At 44.3% G+C, this 24,235-nt stretch overlaps 1 protein-coding gene across 1 annotated transcript in view; it reads right to left on the bottom strand.

Annotated features, from left to right (window-relative positions):
• Window positions 1-450: 450 nt before the first annotated feature.
• Window positions 451-24,235, bottom strand: part of LOC147711219 (uncharacterized) — a 71,506-nt gene continuing 47,721 nt past the window's right edge. The window contains exon 2 of the mRNA XM_086922000.1: window positions 451-2,748. Within this exon, the coding sequence (XP_086778126.1) occupies window positions 1,342-2,673 (1,332 nt within the window). The 5' untranslated portion in view covers window positions 2,674-2,748 and the 3' untranslated portion in view covers window positions 451-1,341. The remainder of the gene's footprint in view (window positions 2,749-24,235) is intronic.

Genomic DNA, 24,235 nt, shown 5'->3' with positions numbered 1-24,235 from the left:
TGCAGTCCACTAGTGCCATTTAACTTTCAGGCCGTGTGTGTACTGTGTACCGTATAATTGTACCATTTACCAGGATCTTTTAGATTCATTAACAATAACAATAAGGAGTATTCCACTTTACTACTGATTAGCAGAAGTAAAGTGCGCAGAGGTCCAAGCCAACAAAAACTATAGGTTCTAGCAAAAGGTAAAAAATCAGGTTAACAAAACAGGAAACGCCAATTTCATACAATCTCTATTCTAACAAACATGATTGAGGGATTGCACATGCAATAAAAAGCAAAATGGCAAAATGAAGGACCTCTTCTTAGTTCAACAGATATGTTGCTTGTTGCCAGGAGAAAGCAAACATTTAGGCTATCTTTCAAAGTCTCACTGCAAGGCTGCATGTCAGAAATATCGTCTGACACACATATCTTGTACTAAATAAGAATTCCAAAAACACGATTGCACTATGTATACATTTCTGTTATTTACTACAATAGGGCAATATTTTTGTACATGATATTTAGGATGCCATTGTTATGATAGAAAACATTCTGACAACAACATACTGGCTCCACCTCCTTTGAGCAGTTGATAACTCTTTTCTCAAATGCAGTGGTTGAGGAATATAGTCATTACAACCCTCCCTTTCTGTATAGCCAATTAGGTTTTTCATTAAAGAGGAATTCAATTTCATGTGCTTAGAACACATGTGCATTTTCACAGTGTGCCTTTCATAACAACACTGTAAACTGTGGAGTAGTTTATTTTGAATCATTCTCACATATGTAAATACATTCCTTGCCAGCACTCTACTTCCCTTCCCACTGCATCAGCTCATGTGCTTATGACCTGCATTCAGCACTGCTAAATGTTGAAGGTGAATGCCGAGGTTAACATAGAGTACTATTACAAAAATACTTAAAAAGATACGCATGCAATTGACATTGGGCAAATTTCTAAGATCATACAAATATGAGAGGTAATGGAAAAGAGTTATACAGTATTATAACTTATCGTTGATGATCACATAATGTTGCCAAGTGAATTAAATAATATGATTAGATTGTAGTTACTCATGTCTTGCATGTGGCTAAAATGCTTGAACTGTCTTCAGTCAAAATGGCTATCACAATCAATACCTTAGAGAGAACACAGGTTCCAGTCAATTACTCCTTAGGTCTGCCTTCTGTCTCCATCCGTCAATTGGCTCAATTCACTCCTGGACTTATCTAATAAAGATTAACCATAACACTGGCCTGATCCAGAACCCCTTAATTTGTTGACCTCACAGAATAGCTTGTGAAAGGGCATAGGGTGCGTCACACATGTCCCACTGTTCCTCCTGCCTTCCACCTAATACCAGTACCCCTGCTTTAGTCTCAGTGACACATATTGACAGAAGCAGATGCCATAGTCTAGGTGCCCGGATATTGGCACCTCCTCATAAAATGGAAAATGTTTTTGGGCCACACAGACGGCATAATTTGAGGAGAAGTATACAATGGCTCGTCTGAACATCTCATCAGCTGATGTAAGTCCATCACTGAAGGTGTCTTTAAAGGTCTGTTTGCATTCTTCAAGGCAGATGTAGATAAAATGAAGCTTCACCCGCGATTCACAGCCTATCAAAACCAAGGTGTCCATGAGGAGATGATTGGCATGGCCAGTTCTTTGAGCCATCTCAAGATCCTTACGCTTCTCAGTCCTTTTTTCCCAACGACAGATAGTCACAAATGTAACAGGCAAAAGACAACACCCAATTAGCAAGAAAAACAGCATTGAGATAGTTGGGTGCACAGCAGAAAAGGAATCGTCTGGATCATCATTATTATAGAAACCAAAATATATATATAAAAAAATAAAAGAGGGAGCAAAATTTATCAATATCACACAGAGAAATACCCTGCAAAATATGTTTTGAATGCACGACCTTATGACAGGAGTGGTATTGATTGCCTGAATTGCTGCTTGGTAAATGAGTGGGTCTTCTATGAGCATTCTCAATGGATCAGGAATAGGGGCAGTGCTGAAAGTCCCTTTTTGCCAGTTAGGTATATCTTCTTTTATAGCACTTAACGTTAGCAGTGTCTTTCCATTATACAGTGCACTGGGTTGGTAAGGGACCATAGTGGAGTGTCTTAACTGATGATTCGATGTGCACAGTACCTGTAGCAGTTTCCTGAAAAATTGGGAGTCGTTGGCCTCAATATAGGTCAGGTGGTTCAGGTGAAGAGGAACGTGGCAGGGTTTCAGCATGACAGGTACAATGGGCTTTCGTTCCATGCAGTCCTTGAGGAGAGAGAGATTGGCTTCAAACAGGCACCAGCCACTACGCACAAAGTCAGGGCTCAAGACCATCAGTGTTTTTTGGCTTCTCTCAATAGACTCCACCATATTCTCAGTGATTAATTTCCCTGGGACAAAGTCCCGTCCATGGTAACACACTTTTAGACCGGCGGCCTCCAGTTTACCAACCAGGTCAAGGACCCAAGAAGTATCCAGGCTACTAAAGCTGATGAAAACATGGTACTTCTCCTTCTCACATAATGTTGGGATGGTTGCCAAAGCCACTTCATTGTGGACTTCTATCAGATCAACTCTACATTCATCCTCAGCTGTACACGTACTTTCCACCGGGAATATCTCATCAGAACCATCCTTCACCTCAGGATTATTTTCTGCCATTTCTTGCAATTTATTTGTAATAATTAATCTGGCCTCTCTTTGTACTTGATTTTACAATTTCAAATGGTCACACATCTGTAAAAAAATAAAATTAAATTTATTGAACAACAGTTTGTATTTTAAAATATAAGCACTATAAAAATGAATATTATATGGATACAATTAAAACTGGTAGTTAATAAAACATTCTAAGATAATGTAAAAAATAAGCCTATAAAATGTAATGTCTAGGTCACACTGGTAAATGATAAAAGTTACGGCAACCTCAATCAGGTTACATGAAACTATGAAAAATAAATACTCATCCTTTACACTTTCCAGATGAAATTGCAGACTATATTCATCCATTAATATTTCTACTACAGGATATAGGGGCTGATTATACATAACTTACAATTCTCATAAATTGCTTATTTGCAACTGTGGAAAAGCATAAGTTCAAAGTAAACTTGAGTAGAAATATGAAAAGAGCCCACACCGAAGGCTCTTGGAAATTCTTTGAACCATCCTTTGATCTCTAGAACTTGGAGTTCAGCTAATCCTAATTTTAAATACAACATTGAGAGACCTACAAAGAGTGTATGGTCAATCTGAGATTTGTCCATCATATAATTGAAGAACATAATACACTAATTTTTGTTCAGGAGATCAGCTAAGTCTAACGGGTATCCTGCTGCAAATTTGATAAATTGTTCTGCTATTTCTTTAGAAGACCTTGCTCTGCCTTTCACAACAAATATTTTATCCCGAATAACATGGAAACGGTAATGATGTTGTTTCTTCACACATACTTACAAATGAAATTGCACTACAATATTAACACTCAGAAATATCCCATACATTGAAAACAACATGACCCCAGAAGCATTTAAATTTTGAATAGTTTTAAATCTGTTGTGATGGAGCAGCTACAACATTCCCACTTAAACGTGGGGGAGAACAGAAACTGAATGGATAAAGATGAACTATTTATCGGTCTTCAAATGAACCACCAAACATCCTCTGCATCCAACAACTACTTATTTCATGTTTCGTTTAAGATTTGATTCCTAAAATACTAACATCTCCAGAAACACCAATTTGGTGTTGGGAACGTATCCAGAAATACAAGACAATATTATTTACAGGAGTCTCTAAACGAACACCTTGGAATTTGAGAGTAAATGCATGAAAATTCTAGTTACAGAATATATGTAAATTTTGTTTTGCTAATCCCTAAGTTTAAGTCTTTGAACTATTATAACAAGCTATTAAAAAAGTATTATAAAGGGCACAACCGTCTTTTACCTAATAAAAGTGCACATAAATGGATGGTGATATTACTTAATGCCTCCTCCACAGCTAAAGATGCCATATAAAGTTATTTTCAAGTGAATGAGCATTTTTGCCAATCTAATAGTGCAGAGGAAACCCATCGTTGCTCTATTAAATGCTTTTGGGTATACAGGGTTAAAACTCCAATCGGTTTGGGACTCTTCCTCACACTCTCAATTAGGTGGGAGATCAATCTTTTCTTGCCACTTCACATTGTCCATTGACAAATGCGCTGTTTCTGCACCTAATATAATTAGACTGGTTTGGGATAACGGATCTGCTAAGATATATGCATATATTTTGCAAATTGGACCTGGTAAGGAAACTTTGTTATGTTTAGCCAGCATTTCTTTATCTGTGTCTCATTTAAAAAAGTAATGAATGTGGCTTCAATCATTATCCTTTGTAGGTATCGTTTATCTTCTGAAAAGCTATAATAGTTTTGGGACAATCAGTCAGCAAATTATTTAGACAAACATGCACTAAAACCACCAGTTATACAAGTATAGTAGCCATGTTTAAGAGCATTGATTGCTTCTTTGATCCTTTGTAGAGGTAAAATCTCATCTGAGGTGCTGCTTGTATTACATTTAAGAACTATTGAACTCTACATATATGGCCTTGCTAGACTTGCTCTTAACCGTTGCAGTTAAAGTCATACTTACAGAAAGGAAGTCCTTTCAAAATCTATCGTACCACACCTGGTAGGCTTGGGTTTCATATCTCCATGGGGCTCATACGTCACTCTTAGGGAAACATTCCGTACCACTAATCTCTAGTAGTGTCTGGTGGTCCCTTGATAATTACATGGAACTAGGCTCTCAGGGCACACTGACCCTTTCCACTACAGGCTCTTAGGGATCATGCTAGAGGCATGTGACAGTCATCCCAACCTATTCCTCAACGCCCTTCCTTCCCCTTCCCCCCCTGCTTTTTTCTATGTACCATAGGCAATACATATACTGACGATTTACCTGGTACTGCTCTACACTATACCTAGTCTTACAGGTAGTACGGCTATTTTCATGCTCTTGAATCACAATTTTTCGGATTCATAATATTGTGTACGCACCCCTCTGCTGTGTCCTCGCTCATCTGTCTAGCTTCTCTGACTTTGCAGTACCAATTTGCTCTGTGTAATCCACTGTATTTTCATGTGTATCTGGTACTGCTTGGATTTTGCTTGTATCACATGTATTTCTCAATTTTTGCTCCTTTTTCATTTTTGACTAACGCAAATATTTGAACTAAAAAAAAGAATGAGTATATATGCAAAAAACGGAAACTGTTTGACAGCCACTGTGTGGAGTAAACATTTTGGTTCAACTGCCAAAAAACGAACTATCCAGTGAGGATCTACTATTACTTTTCTTTCATTATCTAACATATTTACTATTCTGGCCACAATGTTTTAGATAATTCACATACCTGTGGACTTAGCGCTTGGTTTCTTAGAAGACTTTTCCTCTGTACTGGGTAGGCGCCGACTTACTATCAGAGAGCATTTTATTATATTTAAATGAAGTGGCTTCCGTTATGTGCAAGTGTTCGGGGTTATAACATAAAACTACTCAGATTTTATACTCCAGTTATATCAGATTCCTGTTGGTGACATATTTCTATGAGCAGCTATTCCAACGACATCCCTTCAAATATTTCTGTGACGCTTTCCTTTGCTTTGTTACAATACGGTCATCTGCAAATATACTATTGTTAAAAAGCCACTTTTTGTTTTTGGTACGCACACTACGCCCTCAAGATATATAAATAACTGCATTACCCAAGATGATACCTAGTTCTACATGTGTCTGGAACATAACGTTCTCAAAGTTACCTCCTTATGCTGTTTTGTTTCCTTCATAAGTCATTAAGTACGAGATATCGTCAGTTCTATTACTGCTTTATGCCGTCTTGATAAATAGATTCTAGTTAAATAATGTCCATCAGCAATCAAGCCCATGGGCAGTTTGATGCTCCCGCCTAATATCCGGGGTATCATTTTGTAACCCAGGGTAGATCTCTAAATATTTTCTTAGCAGGTTGGCTCATCTGAAGCAGGATCGCCCTCATAGCTGTAATTATTTTTGCTAGCTTATTTAATTGTGTGATTGAAAGAAACATTACAGAATTTCCGCCTATTATAATTTTAATATGCTATGCTAAGACAAACGATTCTTGCATTATAGCAATGTCTTTCGGCAATTTCACAAAATTATCAATAATTTGTATCCTTTGATTGGAAGCGATCAGACTCAATGTTTAGAGAGCATATAATTAATTCATTGTATGTCAATCAAATTAGGTTGCGGTTATGATTTCGGACAGAACCAAGAACATAGTTGCTACTGATGATTATTGCATTTCTATGAGAATTTGTTATCTTGAAAAATAGCACTTATGGATCAATGACTAACAACATAAAATACGAGGTGCGAGATGAGACGAATAAGTAAAATGATAAAAACCGAGAAGTAAGCTCACATAATATACACCTGATGTTCAGCAAGGATTAATAAACATACGCACAACAAATTGAAAAGGTTTCTTATTTGAAACGTTTATAGAAACTATTTAAAAAAATAATTTTTGGGAAAGAACAGCATTTGATGACATTATTGTATGTCTATATAGAGGATGCAGCGAGATAACCAACTAAAGTTGTTTTCTTTTCTGATTTTAGCTGATTTTGACACCATGACACAACAAAAGCACCATACCATATAAAACAGCAAGTAATGTATTAGTATTTCTCAACCACCTTCACCATTTGTGAGGGTAATGTCCCCTTCATAGCTTACAGTTGTATCTCGTTGCTTGGTTTTTGGCCCTGGCCTCTCAGTAATCCTACAAGTGTGCAAAGACCTAGGCAAGTCCCTTGACATGAGTGAAGTCCACATCCTGTCCTGTGACCTGAAGGAGCACACTAATTGTGACCTCTGTACATTGACAGTGAACTAGTTTCCCTGTTATGGTTTTGAATGTAAAGCAATAGAGGCAGCATATCTTATTTTGTGAATTCATAGATGACCAGACCACTTTATCTGTGTCACTGGAGTGGAGGCCTTCTGGCCAACTCTAGGCAATGTGGAATTTCAATTGCCCGACACCCAGGACATATTGTTTGGGGTCAAGGGCAACAAGTTTTCATGTGTATTTTGTCCTTGGGACAAGTAGGCCCAACCCCCTGCAGCACAAACCCTTTGGCTGCCAATTTGCAGTACCACATTATGGACCTGGAGTTAAGGTAATATTTTTGCCCATATGTAAATACTGTTCAAACTTGTATTCATGTTTCATAATTGAAAGCCTTTATTATTAGGGTGAGTGCTCTAAGTAAATGTTGTAAGCTCCGGCTGCACCACTGACAGTGGTTCCAGTATAAAAATGTGTACACGCGTTTTCAAAGTTTAGCAATGTGAGGCTATGTATAATGCTCCCAGAATGGTCTCGGAATTGATGCGAATATTTGCAGAAGCTTGAAAGCAAGATTTATGATTCTTAGCTTTCAAAATAAAATGTTAATAAAAAAATGAAAGCAAGAAAAAAACATTTTACTAAACTGCTGTAAAAGTTCAGGTACCATTTCTTTGCAGCATCATTTAGTAACATGTGTTGATGCATGCTAGTATTTCCCAAAAATATTCATAATGGAAAATCAGTGTAACCAGTTTAAATAAGACTATGGAAAACAAAATTGGCAAAGCCAGTAGGTCTGAAATTTGTGGTCAGCTTTTTAGTTTTGCCAATGTGTGAGTTTATTTGGCATGATTTTTGTAAAACCTTATCGGCATGGGAGCTGCTGGGCCCTCACCATTATAACAAACATTGGCAAAAGCAAAAAATCGTTTTTTGGTCTTAAAAAGCACACACTGTCACAGTAGTTACTGGCACTGAACAAAACTACTTTGTGTGCCTATATTCTCCTTGTGAAAGAGCAGAATGCTGTCACTCACAGTTAAGCCAGCCGATACAGATAGAAAGGCAGAATTTTAATAAACACAAAAGGTCACAGTCAATGCCAGACCAAATTAGGTGCCCAATTATTAAAGAGAGTCTCAAAAGTGCACTCATGGTATATGTCCTTGCATTAAGTGCAGCTATACGGCTTTTGTGAATTCCCAAGAATCTACAGAAGTAGGACAAGAAATAGTACTCTTCGAAAATATTTGCGAACTGCATTTTAGCATGAGCAAATATGCATGTGTAGATTTGCTCATGCGAAAATCATGAGTGTTTGCAAGTTCACTTTCCCTCCAACCACTTTTTTCCCAACTCTGGAAGAAGGTTTACGTCTGCCATTGTCAGGAGTACATTTCCAACATTTCTCAGTATGGGAAAAGATTAGAGAAGAGTTGTTGTAAACCCTTAAAACATGCAAGTTAGTAGGTTTGCAAAGACTCAAAAAGGCATTCTAACCCTGGAACTTTTGCTTACCACTACCTTCAGCTCCAGTTTTTAGATATGCGGAAACGTGGCAACATAAGGGGATTGCAAGTATTCAAACCCTACTATGGTATGAGCCCTGGCATAATCAGGGAGGCTGTATCAGTACTTTTATATAATGAGACGTCTTCCATAAGTTGTTGCTGCACCACATGGCACCATAGGGGCAAGTGGATTTTGTTACAGGACAAGTAGATTTATGAAGCAACCTGCCCATGGACAAGTAGATATTTTAATAAATTCCACACCCCTGCAACTCGTTTACAGTTCAGCCTCTATGCAGCAACCCAGATCCTAACAGTAACATTCTAAGGGTATGCAGCCTCTATGCAAGCTTTGGGTGCACAAATGAGATAGAGTAATGGAGGCCTGCGGGATCCATTTTGAATGCCTCAGGCTTGGCCCTGTGTAAAAGATGGAGGTGAGATTGTCTTCCAAGCCTGTGGAAGTGTAGTACTGACATTCCTGAAGCTAGAGGAAAAGACCTAGAAACTGAAATAGGGAAAGAGAAGGCAAGGCTTGTTCAGTAATTCAATTAGGCCTTTCGTGAATATCTTCCTGCAGCACTGCCATTTTGGAAATGCTTGGAGTGAAGGGTGAAACTGCAGCCTCCATAGATCAAGGTGAAAGGAAGACCCTAGGTGAGGCCCGCATTTTGTCTCTTCCCTGATAACTCAGCAGTGTGGTTGATGACAGCCAGGGACAGAAAGCTCACACCTCTTTATGCCTCTGTTGTGGGTGCTACAGGCATGAGACTACCCTGCTGTGAGGAGCACTACTCTACACAAAGGCTGTGCCCAAAGAGCAGTCTCGAACAGACATTTGAAAGGAAAACCACCCTAAACTGGTTCAGAATCCACAGCTTCTGCCTGCTTTTACCACATAGATGTGAGAGCTATGGATGTTCTTGTTGTTCCAGTTCTAAGTTCTCTGTCACTGAGGAAGGGAGTGCTGTACATAGTACTAACTGGACCGTTGTGCAACCAGAGCTGTTGACTCACTGAAAGGCAACTTCTCAGGAGGGAGGGGACATTACCTGAAGCCTTGCCTTACTTGAAGAAGCAGCCAATATGAACTGAAAGTGCGTACAAGCCAACATGTCTATCAAGAAAGGGAAGAAGCCTAAAAACCCTACAGAAGGTGCACTTGTCCAAAATAAGCTTGGAGCACCAACATCCTTGTGCTGGTGGGGTCTGACAGAGGAGTGTGATCTGGTTGTCCCAAATATTGGTAGGCATCGGACGCTTTTTTGTGCTAGTTTCGGTTTGAACCACAGATCTGCCTGCTAACACCTCTCCAGCCAAAGCAGTGTGCTCAGGGCTATCCTCGCCACTGTGACGACAGCCCTGTCCTCCTGCTGTGACCAATAGAGGAGAACCCACAGCTCTCCATGCAGCTGTAAGCAAAATAACCAAGCCCACGGAAGACAATGCTATAGCGACCAGCAAAGTTCACCATTGTGGGTCACCATGCTGTTGCGACTTCAGGATGGCATGACCCACTCACATCAACCACTGCTGGTAGTGCCCAGAAGTGGGCAAGAAGTCAATCATGATCTGCCCAGATCCAACGAGCATCCGCAACTTTTTTACCTGTACTTCTGAAGGAGGCTGCTGCACAGTGAATTGCATGCCATTTCCAGGAAGAGGGAGAGAAAGACACTGTGTGCCTTGTCGGTCCACCACTGGCCTCAAGATACTTTACCAACTGTAAGAGTGGAACTTTACTGAACTGAAAGCTTCTGCCTCTAAAAGGGGTAATCTGCACCTGAGGCATTATTTGTGCCTTCTGAGATACTCTACTCCACAGGGGAGACATGTCTATCTCAGAGAAGGAGAGACACTCAACGGCTGGAAAGGGGTGAGTGTCATACCAAGGCACGATAGCCCCAGTGCCTGTACACTGAACTGTACTTGATAGATATTGCAAAAGTGGTATTACTGAAAACACTGGGTTCAAAAATCAGATATTGTGTTGCTTAGGTGACTGTATGTTCTGACCTCAAGCACCCTTCTCTACCTCTCCAAGAAGACTATGACTACTCACTTTTGCTACCTCTAAGAGCCAAGAGTTGAAAGGGTTGTACTTGTACCAATTCGCAAATCCACAGGAGGGCGAACCACAAGACATCAGTAGTTCTTGCTTGTCTCTTGTTCACCCTAACAGAAACTGACAACTGGCAGTAAGTGGAGTGATATCCTGCAAAAGCCACTTTCAACTTTCAACAACAGAGCAAAAAGTTCAGCTTATACATCTTATAACCTGCACAGTAACATGATAGATTCAAGGCTAGTCTTGTTTTTTTTCCTATTCCCTTTCTGCTTGTGGCCCACCTTGTAAACTTGGGAATTGCCCTGACCCTTACGCCTAGATCTGGAATACTTTTAACTCCCTGACCTTAGACCAGTTGAGGGATGCTTCTGTAAACTGGATGAAGGATTCAAGGAAACAAGGACAGGTATGTCCTTATGAGTTACATTAGTGACCATTAAAAGAAACTGGATAGCTTTAGAAAAAGAGAAGTACAGGACGGCAATGAACACATCTACATCTGGGCAAAGCGATTCCACTTTCCAATTCATTGCAGTACCTGACAAGGTACCAGAAGACCTTGTGTGCATGTATGTGGAAGAATAAGATATACTGAATGGCTTTTGAGCTTGCTTGAGGAGCTCACACTTCGAATAATGTGTTTAAGGCAGCCAGCTTAATACATCACCTTCTTACAGTAGGCACAGCAGTCATTGGACGGATGCCTGAATCTAAGCAAATGAACTTGAGTGAATGAAGGAATATCTAATCAGATGAGTTAGGCTGCAGCCAGTACAATACCTTCAGGGATTTAAAGGAAGCAAGAAAACAGATGGTGGTGGTCCATTTCAGACTTGAATTTGTGTTGTGTTGTGTTACAGAAATGAGAGGGATGGAGGCCAAGAATTTTCCTACCATTTACCAGCTGGTGGTGACAGAGACACTCAAGGAGAAGTGTTCTACCTCTCTTATGCAATACCTGTCAGATTTGACAGAGAAGGGTACAGATGAAATCTCCCAACAGACAGGTTCCGAATCTAAGCGCGAGGGCCAGGCCAATTCCCAATTTTCCAAGGGGGGTCACAACCAGAAAGGGAATTGTGTTCCAAGTCAGGAATATCACAGGAGAGGGCAGAGACATTCTTCCAAGCTAAAAATGTATGACTTGTTTTAGGAGTCAGTAGGAGGGGGAATAGAAGAGAGACTGTTACATGAAAGGCCTGCAGCAGCTGCACCTATGGCAGTGAGTTATTTGACCCGTGCGTTACCGCAGAGGACCCTGTTGCACAAAACCTAGTGGTTATAGACGTTTGGGATAGAGAAACCAGAGACCGTGACGCTGACTCAAATATGGGGTCTCTGTTATATATGTTTCTGTTTGCATTTAACATTCAAAAGGAGCTCCATATGTTGCCGATCCAAGAAATGTTGTCTTGCCTTGTCCTTATTAATATATATTTATACATGATATCCTATTTAGGTCACCAGAGGTTAAGCTCAATAGTGACAGGCTAGAATACGGTCTAAGACTGCTTTCTGGTATAGCTTTGACCAGCTTTGTCCACTGATTAAGTTTTGTCCAAATATTCAACCTTCGATTGCTTTAAACATTTTTTATCTACATCTGAATAATACCAGAGCTTGGTTAACCAAACCTGCAGAGTGGAAGGGGAGTGGTAATACGCAGTTTTTACAAATCTCCCTCTGGCAACAAGAAACATATGGACCTTGGGTCCACCTTACTCAGTGGTGTATACTCATCTTCCTCGATGATACCGAAGAGAATTCAGGTGGAGTTTACCTTGATATCTTGGAATAAGACTTCTCACATGATCTTACCTATGCTGTTCCAATATTCAACAAGTATAGGACAACAAACATGTGGGAAATGTGTAATATTTTACTTGGCATAAGCTGCAGCCATTTTGGCTGTGGTGTCCATTTAGTTTCCTTTGTAATTCTCCCATCCTCTGCTGCTCGTCTTTTTACTGAGCTTGTGTTATCTATTTTAGTTAACTTCCTGACTCAGCTAAAAGCAATGTACGTTCTCAGTTTGTAGCTGCCACAGCACATGGGCTCAGATGTTAACTGTCAATCATTTACTGTTGCCAATACCATTTCTGCTCCTTTTCCTACTTTGCCTACCATGTAGTTTTCAACTGCCCTTGTTTGCTGATAACTATTTCTAAACTTGTCCTTCCTATTTTTGTTCACATGCTTACACTGCACAAAACCTGTATAAAAAGGCACTGGTTTGTGAAGCCAGTGTGCTACCTCCTCCAGCACTTGAGAGTGCTGTGTGGATTTGGTCCCACTCACGAGTGATTAATAAACTTGCTATTTATTTCCTACTCCAGTACTGATCTCTACTTTGTTGGTTTTGAACCTGTGGACAAAAGGGTGACCCTGCACTAGTGTACCCCATAAAAGGTATATTTCCACAGTAGGCGCCCTTCGTGGGACCCCATTGGAAATGCGGCCGTCCGAAGGAGTAGTCTTGGCGGAGGATTGGAATCTTACTGAGGAAGCGCACTGCAAGAGGAGACCTTTGTCTTTGCAGGCCGGTGTTCATTTTCCGGTTTTCCTGATTTGACCCTCCAGGTGGTGGCCGGTCTCAACTGGGGTTTTCTTTTGCTCAATTTTATAGTGACCATTAGGTCGACCAGAGATCAGCAGGTGGTAGTTGGACTCTTCTGTTTGGTAAGATTGCTACAGCGGCACTCTTGATTTGTTAAACCTGGGCTTTTTGTTTGAATTTGTGATTCAATCTTTGAAAAGTTTGAAGGCAGGTAATTTCTCCTTTTGAAGTATTTTGAAGAAGTAATATTTTACACATATTTTTGAAGCATGCTCTCAGCACACTCCGTAGGTGGTGTTGCTGCTCTGGTGGTACAAAACAAAGTATAGAAAAAAGTCAGCCGGCTCCCCCAGAGGCGACACTTAATAGAGACATGTATGTCAAATATGGTATTTCTTCCATAATGTACGGTCCACTGTGGAACAAATACACAAAAAAGATTCTGATCTACAATGGCGAGTGAATGGATCATTTGATTAAAAAAAAAAGGTTCAATATATAGAGCAGTATTTATTTAAAAGACAAAGTAGACAGGATATGTTTGATTGTGTGTGTATGTGGGAGAAAGAAGTACAAGAGAGAGTGAAGAGAGCAGAAGCTATAGCAGAAAAAGAACAACGAAAAACAATATATCAAAAAGCGCTAGAATTAAAAAAATTAAGAAAAGAAGAAAAAAAATAGAAAAAGAAGATAGGGAACGTCGATTAGAGGTAAATGGCCAGTACACTATTAGGGCCCTTTTTATCCCATATTTAATAAACCTCAGGATGACTGCATCCTGTTAGAACGCCCCCCACCCCGTATAAATTTCCCACTCCAGATGCCACTGATGAGGCTTCTGACGATGAGCATTTGTCTTCTTTAGACAAAGAACAAGATAAACAAGATGGGCGACAGATTTGCTCTACTTTGACTAAAGCAGAAAAAGAAACATTAAAACACGCTGCTAGGGAGGAGACTCGCCGGCCTCAATCCCCAGCACATAAAGTAGATGCTCCGGTGGATGAGGTTGCATCTGTTAGTAGTACAGTGTCTATAAAACCTATGCGTGAAGCTGCCCCCTGTATGTTCCTCCAAAGGGTGCAGGAACCAATGATGATAAAACTTCAGATGATGTAAAGGGATATTTTATATATGATTGGGTTTATACTCCTTGGAGTAGAAGTGATGTGATGGCTCTTAAAGCTGCGTTGCCCGACCCCCAGAAAAATCCTGATTCCTTCTATGAGGAGGTAGAGGGAGCCTTTAGCTCCTGCACTATTACCTTGCCAGATATTGATATGCTCTTTGGGCTTATTTTGCCTCCTGAAATGTAGAGAACAATATGTAAAGTAGATGACAATGTAGCATATGGGGATACCTGGGAAAATGTGAACAAATAGATGCGGAAAGGGAGCCTGCGCAGAAACCTCAGAAGGAGATATTAGATCTTCCTAAAGCTATTGTGGCTAAGTTACAGACATACCCCCTAAGAAAATAGATTGGACTACGCTAGAGTCCTGTAAACAGAACAAGGATGAGTTAGTTTCTGATTTCTTTACAAGGTTTGAAGAGACATTCCATGATTTGAGTGGTCAGTCATTGGCCGATGATACGGGTAGGCATTTGTTTGTTGACAAATTTGGTGCTAACATATTACCAGAAATGGCTAGTCGCTTAAAGGCCGGGGAGATTCTTGGACCACGTCTTCTCCAGTTTCCATTTTGACTATGGCCCAATATTATGAGCGACAGGAACAGGAAGCGAAAGGCAGGGAGGATAAGAAGGTAAAAGAATTAAAGACAAAAGTTATGTTGGCTAAAGTATATGGTCCACCATTTAGGGGCGGTGGAAGAGACGGATGTGCAATGTATACACCTGGGGTGGCCCCTCTCCCTTCAGCAATTTTGTCCCCTGATAAGTGTGCTTATTGTAAAGAGACTGGGTATTGACATTCTGAGTGCCCTCTTTTGCGAGGTCAGCAGTACCAACGGGGAAGGGGTAGTATGAGAGGACGCCCAGGGAATTCAGGAAACAGGGGAGGTATGGGATACTCATCCCAGATTTGAAGCAGTTGAACAAGGACCACATTATTCTTATACTTTTGACAGACAAAATAAATACCAAATGTCTGATTATTCTGCCAATGCCCTTGCATATTCCGATTATGCATAGGGATGCCTAGGATGGGTAAGGAACCGGTTGAGGTGCCAGTAGATCAAATGGGTCCTTATACTGGAGCTACAGTCTTGGGATTTACTGGTCGGTTTCTGGTTGACACAGGGGCTACCCATAGTGCCCTGTCTAAAAATGGTTACTAGGGCTCCCCTGTCCCGCGTTCTGAGTGCCCTCTTTTGCAAGGTCAGCAGTACCAATGGGGAAGGGGTAGTATGAGAGGACGCTCAGGGAATTCAGGAAACAGGGGAGGTATGGGATACTCATCCCAGATTTGAAGCAGTTGAACAAGGACCAAATTATTCTAATAAATTTGATAAACAAAATTAATACCAAATGTCTGATTATTCTGCTGATGCATTCCGACTATGCATAGGGATGCCTAGGATGGGGTAAGGACCGGTTGAGGTGCCAGTAGATCAAACGGTTCCTTATACTGATGCAACAGTCTTGGGAATTACTGATCGGTTTCTGGTTGACACAGGGGCTACCCATAGTGCCCTGTCTAAAAATGGTTCCTACGGCTCCCCTGTCAGGCAAAATGATAACATCGATAGGATCCGATGGGACACCTACACCTAGCCCACTTTCACAGCCACTTGAATTCGGACTTGACAAATTCACTGCAGCATGTCCATTTTTGTTTTTCCCCTAAGACGCCGGACAACATTGTGGGTATCGTAATGCTTAAATATTTTTGTGCCACAATACGTTGTTCTCCAGAAGGTGTGCATGTTATTTTAAATAATAATTATTCAATGGTTGAGAGATCCTGTCTTATCAATGAGTATGCTGCTCTGGTGCCCTTACCTAGTGTGAATAAGGAACACTGTTATCATTTCTTGCCTCCCATCATCACAAAGCCTTGCGAAAGAAATTGTTAACATTGTAGACAGCAGGTTACCTAATTAGGTCACCTCCTGGCTAGGGGGGGGGGGGGGTCGGGGGGGGGGGATGTGCAGTCACACCAAACCGCATTTAGACCATTCTAGATACTCCTGTACCCGCACTTAGAAGGATGTTGGTGCACTGATTGGCCTCACTTCTTTTTAGGCAGTTTTTCACACATTATTAATGCCTCTCCCATGGACTAGTGAATGTCAGAATGCCTTCCAACAATTACGCCCTTTGTTCTGCACCAGTATTAGGTAATCCCAGACATGTCCATGAGTGACTATTTGTCCCAGTTAACTGACAGATTTTTATCAGCATGTGCGGGAAGCTCTTCCTTTGTGAGCCCTGCCATGCTGGCAGATCATCGCAACATTTTGGTCACTGAGAGAGGACGAGCTGCATCACCTTAAGGACCTGAGGAAGTCTTCCCGGACCACACGATCCCTGGTTCATCTAGATATCTGCTTCGATCCAGGAAGAAAGACATTTAATCGCAGAAAGAGACTGTTTGAGGCACTGTCCTGGGTGGTTAAAGACTGACTACAAAGGGCGTAGCCTATTAGTGACTACTCGTGTCAACGTTAGTGAAGAAACCAACACCTGCCCAGGACCTTAGGGCATCATTTATTTTGTTGTTTGCCGATGAAAATGAGCTCACCTAAGAAGAAGGAGATCGCTGCGGCAATGTGTAACAGCTGTACAATCTGCCTCCCTGGTCTGACTTTGACTGTTGCCATCATCGCTACTGTAATGTGGGTAGTGGAGAAAGTAATGCCTGGAGCCTCCATGCCTAACATTACTGTAACATCACTTGCTGCAAAAGAGCACCATCATTTTGATTTGCCGCAACATGAACAAGGATACCGGCAAAATCTGAGAATCAATTCATTTCTTCAAATGTTGCATCAGACACACCAGCTAAGCAATGCTACTAACTGTTAGGTTTGTGGCAAGATTCATCCTCAACAGAACATAAAAGGTATCCCGTTGTCACCACTGCTATTCTCTCACAATGGCTCATGCCCGGCTTGGTTCAAACTCCAACATGCCTCTAATGAACAAAGTCTGTTACCCCAACGAAGATGGGTACCCACAAGCACAAGGAACTGCTTTAGAAATGGAAGAGTATAGTAAAAGAAGTGCAGCAACAAACTATGTGTATTCAATTCTAGGTCGGCTAAAGGAAATGGACCCCTTGTTATCTCTGTTGCCATGACCACTGGCCCCCCCAAGCAGCTTCCTTGCATCACGTCATACTTATTTTATTTGTGGAACTACGGCATACTACTTCCTAGCTCCAGGCTGGTCTGTTACCTATTACATAGCCTTGCTTCTACCACCTGTGTTTTTAGCTCCCCCAACCTACCATCAAGATTTGCAATTGATGGGGCATGGCTAACCCGCGAAGCGCGATGGCTGCAGCCTAGCGGAGCTCCGCCGATTCCTCTCCTCTCTCACCTATCCGTTACATCCATCCGAGACCTAATCTCTCAATCACCGCTGGAGAAAGTGTCCTCTACCTACTGGTAGGGAAATGATCCTTAAGGAGTCATCAGCGGTGGCGGTTTGGCCGTGTGTGTTGTGCGGCCTAATTGTCAAGAGGAGACCGGCGCCTTGCGTGGCAGCCGTAGTGGGAAGCGAGGCTTGTTCCAGGGATACCCCTGGCCGGGTGTTTGGCGCCGGATTGAGCCGGAGCTGGGTCCCCTGTTGCGGCTGGGGCAGAACAGTGCGGTGAGTTCTGAAACAGATTTGGAGGCACCCGGGGCCTGGATGAAGCCCCAACGCCGGGGCCTCGATTATTGAAGTGACTGATACAGGGCCGAGATACTCCCGGGACCCTGCCGAATAGCCTAGTCGGACACCGCTACCAGCTGATCGGATTCCGCTCGGCGCATCCCCTTCCCTCCCCCCTCCTGTATCATTGACGTTGTGACTGGAGGACCCCCTGGAGCAGGTGAGCTGGGCGCTGCAGCGGCGATTTGGGGGATTGCGGTGAACAGAGCCTGAAGCGACGTCCTACAGTGGGGCTACACTGCGCTCTTATTGCCTGTCACCTGTTGAAGCAGACTTACCACCACATGGACAGCAGGCTCCTACCTATATAGCCCTCACTTATGGCCCAGGTATTCACGTTGTGCAGGACTTTTTCTCACTGACTGGGACACTCGCAAAGTCCACCGGCAAAGACCCACCGCAATTTCTACGACGCCGGTTTGGCTATCGCAGCGCCCCCTGCCCATGTATAGTGGCACTTACACAGAGTAATAACTTCCTGACTGCCCTAACAGTTGCCCTGGCACAGTCCGCCCCGCGGTTCTCATGATTGGTGTCGTTCTGGACCTGGGCCCCCACCTGGAAGGGCCAGATACAGTTATTTGTCGCTTGATAGGCACAGCTGCCCTTCTGTGAGTTTGGGTTGTAGCTACCAGGCTGTGGTGGACATATACTCTGTCAGACACCGGGAGAGAATACAAGCAAGCCATTGCCACTACCAGGGCCTCCCTACCCAGTCACTGCTTCATAGACCAGAACCCACGTGAATACCGGACGGGTTGGGTTCAAGTTCAAGTTCAAAATTTGTATAGCGCACTACTCACCCTGAGGGTCTCAAGGCGCTTGAGGGAGGGGGGTACTTTACTTATCGAATAGCCAAGTTTTTAGTTGCTTTCTGAAGGAGAGGTGGTTCTGTGTGAGTCGGAGGTGGGTGGGGAGAGAATTCCAGGTTTTGGCCGCTAAGTAGGAGAAGGATCTACCCCCCATGTTGGATCTATGGATGAGAGGAATTGCGGCGAGGGCTTGGTTGGACAATCGTAGTTGGCTGGTGGGGGTGTAAAAGGACAGGCGCGTGTTGAGGCATTTGGGTCCTAGGTCGTAGAGGGCTTTGTGTGCGTGGGTGAGGACACGGAACGTTATTCTCTTGTTGACGGGGAGCCAGTGGAGGTCTTTCAGGTGACTGGAAATGTGAGCGTGGCGGGGGATGTCTAGTATGAGTCTGTCTGAGGCATTTTGGATGCGTTGGAGTTTTTTCTGTAGTTTGGCTGTGGTTCGGGCGTAAAGGGTGTTTCCGTAATCCAGTCCGCTTGTGACCAGTGCGTGGGTGACCGTCTTTCTTGTTTCGATGGGAATCCAACGGAAGATTTTTTTGAGCATGCGTAGGATGTAGAAGCATGATGATGAGACGGCGTTGACTTGTCTGGTCATCGAGAGGGAGGAGTCCAGGATGAAGCCCAGGTTACGTGCGTGGTCCGTAGGTATGGGTGCAGTTCCCAGGGCCGGTGGCCACCATGAGTCGTCCCAGGCAGAGGGGGATGAACCTGAGATGAGGACTTCCGTTTTGTCCGAGTTCAGTTTTAAGCGGCTATTCTTCATCCACTCGGCTACTTCTTTCATCCCTTCGTGTAGGCTGGTTTTGGCGGTGTTTGGGTCTTTGGTGAGGCAGAGGATCAGCTGGGTGTTGTCTGCGTAGGAGATGATGTTGAGGTTGTGTTGGCGCGCGATGGATGCGAGGGGACTCATGTATACGTTGAAGAGGGTGGGACTGAGTGATGATACTTGTGGTACGCCGCAGATGACTTCGGTGGCCTCTGATCTAAAAGGGGGGAGGCGGACTCTCTGGGTTCTTCCGGCGAGGAATGAGATGATCCAGTTCAATGCTTTTCCTTGAATTCCGATGTTGCTGAGGCGTTGTATGAGGGTGCTATGACAAACTGTGTCGAAGGCAGCGGAGAGGTCAAGTAGGATGAGGGCAACTGTTTCTCCGTTGTCCAGTAGTGTTCGAATGTCGTCTGTTGCTGCGATGAGGGCGGTTTCGGTGCTGTGTTTGGCTCGGAAGCCGGACTGAGAGGGGTCGAGGGATTTGTTGGATTCGAGGAAGGCAGCGAGCTGACTGTTGACGGCATTCTCAATGACTTTGGCAGGGAATGGGAGGAGCGAGATGGGGCGGTAGTTCTTAAGTTCATTGGGATCTGCTGTGGGTTTCTTCAGAAGGGGGCTGAGTTCGGCATGTTTCCAGCTTTCCGGGAAGGTAGCGGAGTTGAGGGAGCAGTTGATGATGTCTCGGAGATGGGGTGCGATAATGGAGTCTGCTTTGTTGAAAATGTGGTGGGGACATGGGTCGGTTGGCGATCCTGAGTGGATGGAGTTCATCAGGCGGATGGTGTCTTCAGTGGTGATTGGGTTACAGGCGCAAACGTTGTTAGAGGGGGGTTTTGGTTCGGAGGTGGGTGGAGAGGACTGGTCTCCGGACTGGTTTTCAAAGCTGTTATGTATGTCGGCGATTTTGTTGTGGAAGAATGAGGCTAGGGAGTCGCAGAGGTCTTGGGAGGGAGTGATGTCGTTGGTGCCGGCGGTGGGGTTGGTAAATTCTTTGACGATGTTGAATAGTTCCTTGCTGTTGTGGGCGTTGTTGTCAAGTCGATCCTTGAATGCTGATTTCTTGGTGGATCGGATCAGTTGGTGGTGTTTGCGGGTGGCGTTCTTGAAGGTGGACAGGTTGTCAGTGGTAGGGTTTTTTCTCCAGGCTTTCTCGAGGGTGCGACAGAACTTCTTGGATTTCTTAAGGTCATCGTTGAACCAGGGGGCTTTTTTGCTACCTTGCTTGATTTGATGGTTTTTCAAGGGTGCTAGTTGGTCTGCGCTGTGGGTGATCCATTGTGTGAGGTTGGTGGCTGCTTGGTTTGGGTCTGATGATTTGGCAGGAGGGTTTGGTGAAGCGATGTGAGGAGTTGGTCGGTGGTAATTTTGTTCCAGTTTCTTCGGGGAATTGGTTGTGGGAGGTTGTGGGTCGTGGTCTTTTTGTAGTTGAAGTGAACGCATCTGTGGTCCGTCCAATGGAGAGCTGTGGTGTGATTGAGGGAGATGTGCTTGCTGGAGGTGAAGATTGGGTCGAGCGTGTGCCCGGCATAGTGAGTGGGGGTATCAACAAGTTGTTCGAGTCCGAGGTTGGCCAGGTTGTCCAGAAGGGTGGTGGTGTTGCTGTTGTTTTTCTTTTCCAGGTGGAAGTTGAGGTCTCCCAGTAGAATGTAGTCCTCGGAGGGGAGGGCGTGTGGGCTGATGAAGTCAGCGATGTCTTCGCTGAATTGTGTGCGGGGTCCTGGTGGCCTGTAGATGAGGGTGCATCTGAGTGTGGTCTTGGGGTCGGTGTGGATCTGGAAGTGGAGGTGTTCGGCGGTAGCGAGGTTATCGTCGGAACTGGTCGTGATGCCGATGGTGTTCTTATGGACGATGGCTATGCCTCCTCCTGTTTGGTTGGTGCGGTCCTTTCGGATGATCTTGCAGCTGTCCGGGATGGCTATGGCGATGTCGGGAGCTGATGAAAGGAAGGCGACGTCCGGCGATGTGGTGTCGAGTAGGTTCCAAAGGTCAATGGCGTGTCTGTGGATCGAGCGGGTGTCGAGTAGGATGCACTTCAGGTGGTTAACGTCGGAGCTCTGTTTGGAGTCTGTGGATTTGGTGTGGGTCCTGATGCAGTCGAATTTGCAGGAGTGGCAGGTGATGGGTCCATGGGTGTGTCTTGGGGCGGCTTGGTAGCAGTCTGGGAGACGGCCGGGGTTGAGTGCTGAGAGGGTAGCGGAGCCGTACGTTATGCGGGAGGAGTGGATTTTGTGGGGACCAGGGGGTCTTGCGCTGGGCGCGGTCCAGGCCGGACAAGCGTAGACGGGCTTACCTTTGGCGCACCTTCGGCGCGCATAGGGCGCGACCGCTGCGCGTGAACGCTGGAGAAGCAACGCCTGAGCCCACGCTGAAGGATGTCCTGGCAGTGATCGCAGATATCAAAACCTCCCTAGAGCACAAGATCGACACCATCACAGTGGAAGTTAATTTACTCTGAGGTGATATGAATAAAAACAACAAGCGGGTGAAGCAAGTGGAGCTAACAACTGCAAGTCTTGTGGAAGATACCTCCAAACTGCAGCAAGAAGTTAAAGACCTACAATTATTCCAGAAATTCACAGAATCCAAGCTGGATGATTATGAAGGACGCCTGCGTCGCAACAATGTGCGAATTCTTGGCATCCCAGAGAAATCAGAGGGCAATCTACAGATCTCTTTGTGGAAGATCTTATCCTGTAACACCTGCAACCCAAGAGGCTTGGGAAATGTTTTGTGATTGAAAGAGCCATAGAGTTCCCGGAGGCCGACCTAAGCCCGGGGCCCCCCCTTGTCAGATTCTTGCCAGGGTGCTCAACTTCTGCGACTGAGATGTCATACTCCAACACGCCACGGTGGGATCGGCCCTTAAGTACGAAAATGCGGACATTACATTCTTCCCAGACTTCACCCAGCTAGTCCAGAGACAGAGACGCTCCTTTCTGGGAATCAAAAAGGCGTTGAGGGACAAATGCTAAAAATACGCCATGCTTTTCCCAGCCAGGCTTCGCGTTGAGGCTGATGCTAGAGCCTGGTTTTTCGAACATCCTGAATCAGAGGCGGAGTGGCTGGAAAATCATTAACCGGTGGAGCTTTGGGCACGGTGGTGAGACCAGCGGGGGACTGGGTGGGGGCTGGTGAGTGGGGAAAGTCCTGAAATGGGCAACCATGTTGACTTAAGTTAGTCGATACAGGGTTCTAAAAAAGGACAAGCCAACAAGTAACTTTGGACATATTAGGCCCTCTTGGCTCAATATATTGTGCAGTGATTTGTTTTATCAATACAAGATTGTGAGATTGGGGAGTATTGAGAGGGGTGGGGGAGGGCACCATGTACCCCACATGGGAAACATCCTTTACGACGCACCTTTTACCACGCAGTACCTTTACAACGCAGGTTTTTCAACGGAAGTCATTACAACGACGTGCGCTGGGGGCGCTCTAGGATAGGTAATAGTTTAATTTACTATACAACACCTGCCCTACTATCCACGAGGACTGGAGTTGGAATAGTAAATTAAACTATTCACTATCCAGCACCCTCCAACGCAAGTCGTTGTAACGACTTGCGTTGAAAAACCTGCGTTGTAAAGGCATGCGTGGTAAAACCATGCGTTGTAACAACATACATCCACCCCACATTTCTACTTTTAGTTATCCGATGGGCCGACAGGTACTCTGCAAGTTTAATCAATGGCAGTTCGAAGCCCACAGTGCAGGGGAGCAGTTAGGGGGGTAGTTGGGAGGGTATTCTCATGTTGTTTGTAATTGTTTTTCTTGAATGTATGATTCAATCGACTACACAGGAATCTCAGATGGGTATTCAGTGGGATGTAGGGGTTAGAGTCCTTAGCTAGAACGTCAATGGGCTGGGCGATAAAATAAAACGTAGTATGGTACATCAGTACTTCAAAAGGCAAGCCCCAGATATCATGTTACAAGAAACCCATTAGATCAGCAATACATGCCAGGATATGAACAGAGGGGATACAAATTTGTAGTACACGTTGGCTTTACGACAGGCTCCATAGGGGTGGGTATATTGCTCAGGAAATCACTTCCCTTTACGGCACAGTCCTCATGGTCCAACAACAGGGGTGGTTATGTGAAAATATCAGGGCAATGGGAGGGCCTTCAGAGACATTTAAAGATTTGGGAGCAGTACTGCTGACGTTCCCGCTGGGCCTCCTACTCGTGGGAGGAGATTTTAAAGCAGTGGTATCTGGTGAGCTGGATCGGCACCCCCCATGGGATATTTGGCCTGCGCAGCAGTGGCTTTCTAATTTCCTTGAAGCAGTGAGTCTGCTGGATGGACGGAGGATGCTTAACCCAGACAGAGCCCAGTACACCTTTCGCTCCGGCGCTCCTCAGTCTATCCCGCATAGATTACATCTTAGTCCCAGAGGCGCAGGCCGGTGATATCCGGGAGGTTCGCCATCTGGGAAAGGGCATATCAGATAACTCTCCTGTCTTGATGCGACTGGTTCTGGGTCAAGTTAGTATGGGGAGAATGGCCCCCATTAACCTGTGGTATGTACGTGACCCTGACATTCAGAAGAAATTAACCTCTTAAGTGCTGATGACGGAACCGCTCCGTCATCAGCCGCGGTGGCGCTGTGCTGATGACGGAGCGGTTCCGTCATGGCCCGCCCGCCGCTCATGCGCGGCGTGAATTCCGCGCCTGCGCTGAGCGTTCTATTGAGCGGGCGGGGCCATGACGGAACCGCTACGTCATAAGCACAGCGCAACCGACGCTGGTGACTGAGCGGTTCCGTCACC

Source organism: Lissotriton vulgaris, chromosome 5 (genome assembly GCF_964263255.1).
Source record: "Lissotriton vulgaris chromosome 5, aLisVul1.2, whole genome shotgun sequence".
Lineage (NCBI taxonomy): Eukaryota > Metazoa > Chordata > Amphibia > Caudata > Salamandridae > Lissotriton > Lissotriton vulgaris.
This window is presented reverse-complemented; position numbering and strand designations above follow the sequence as displayed.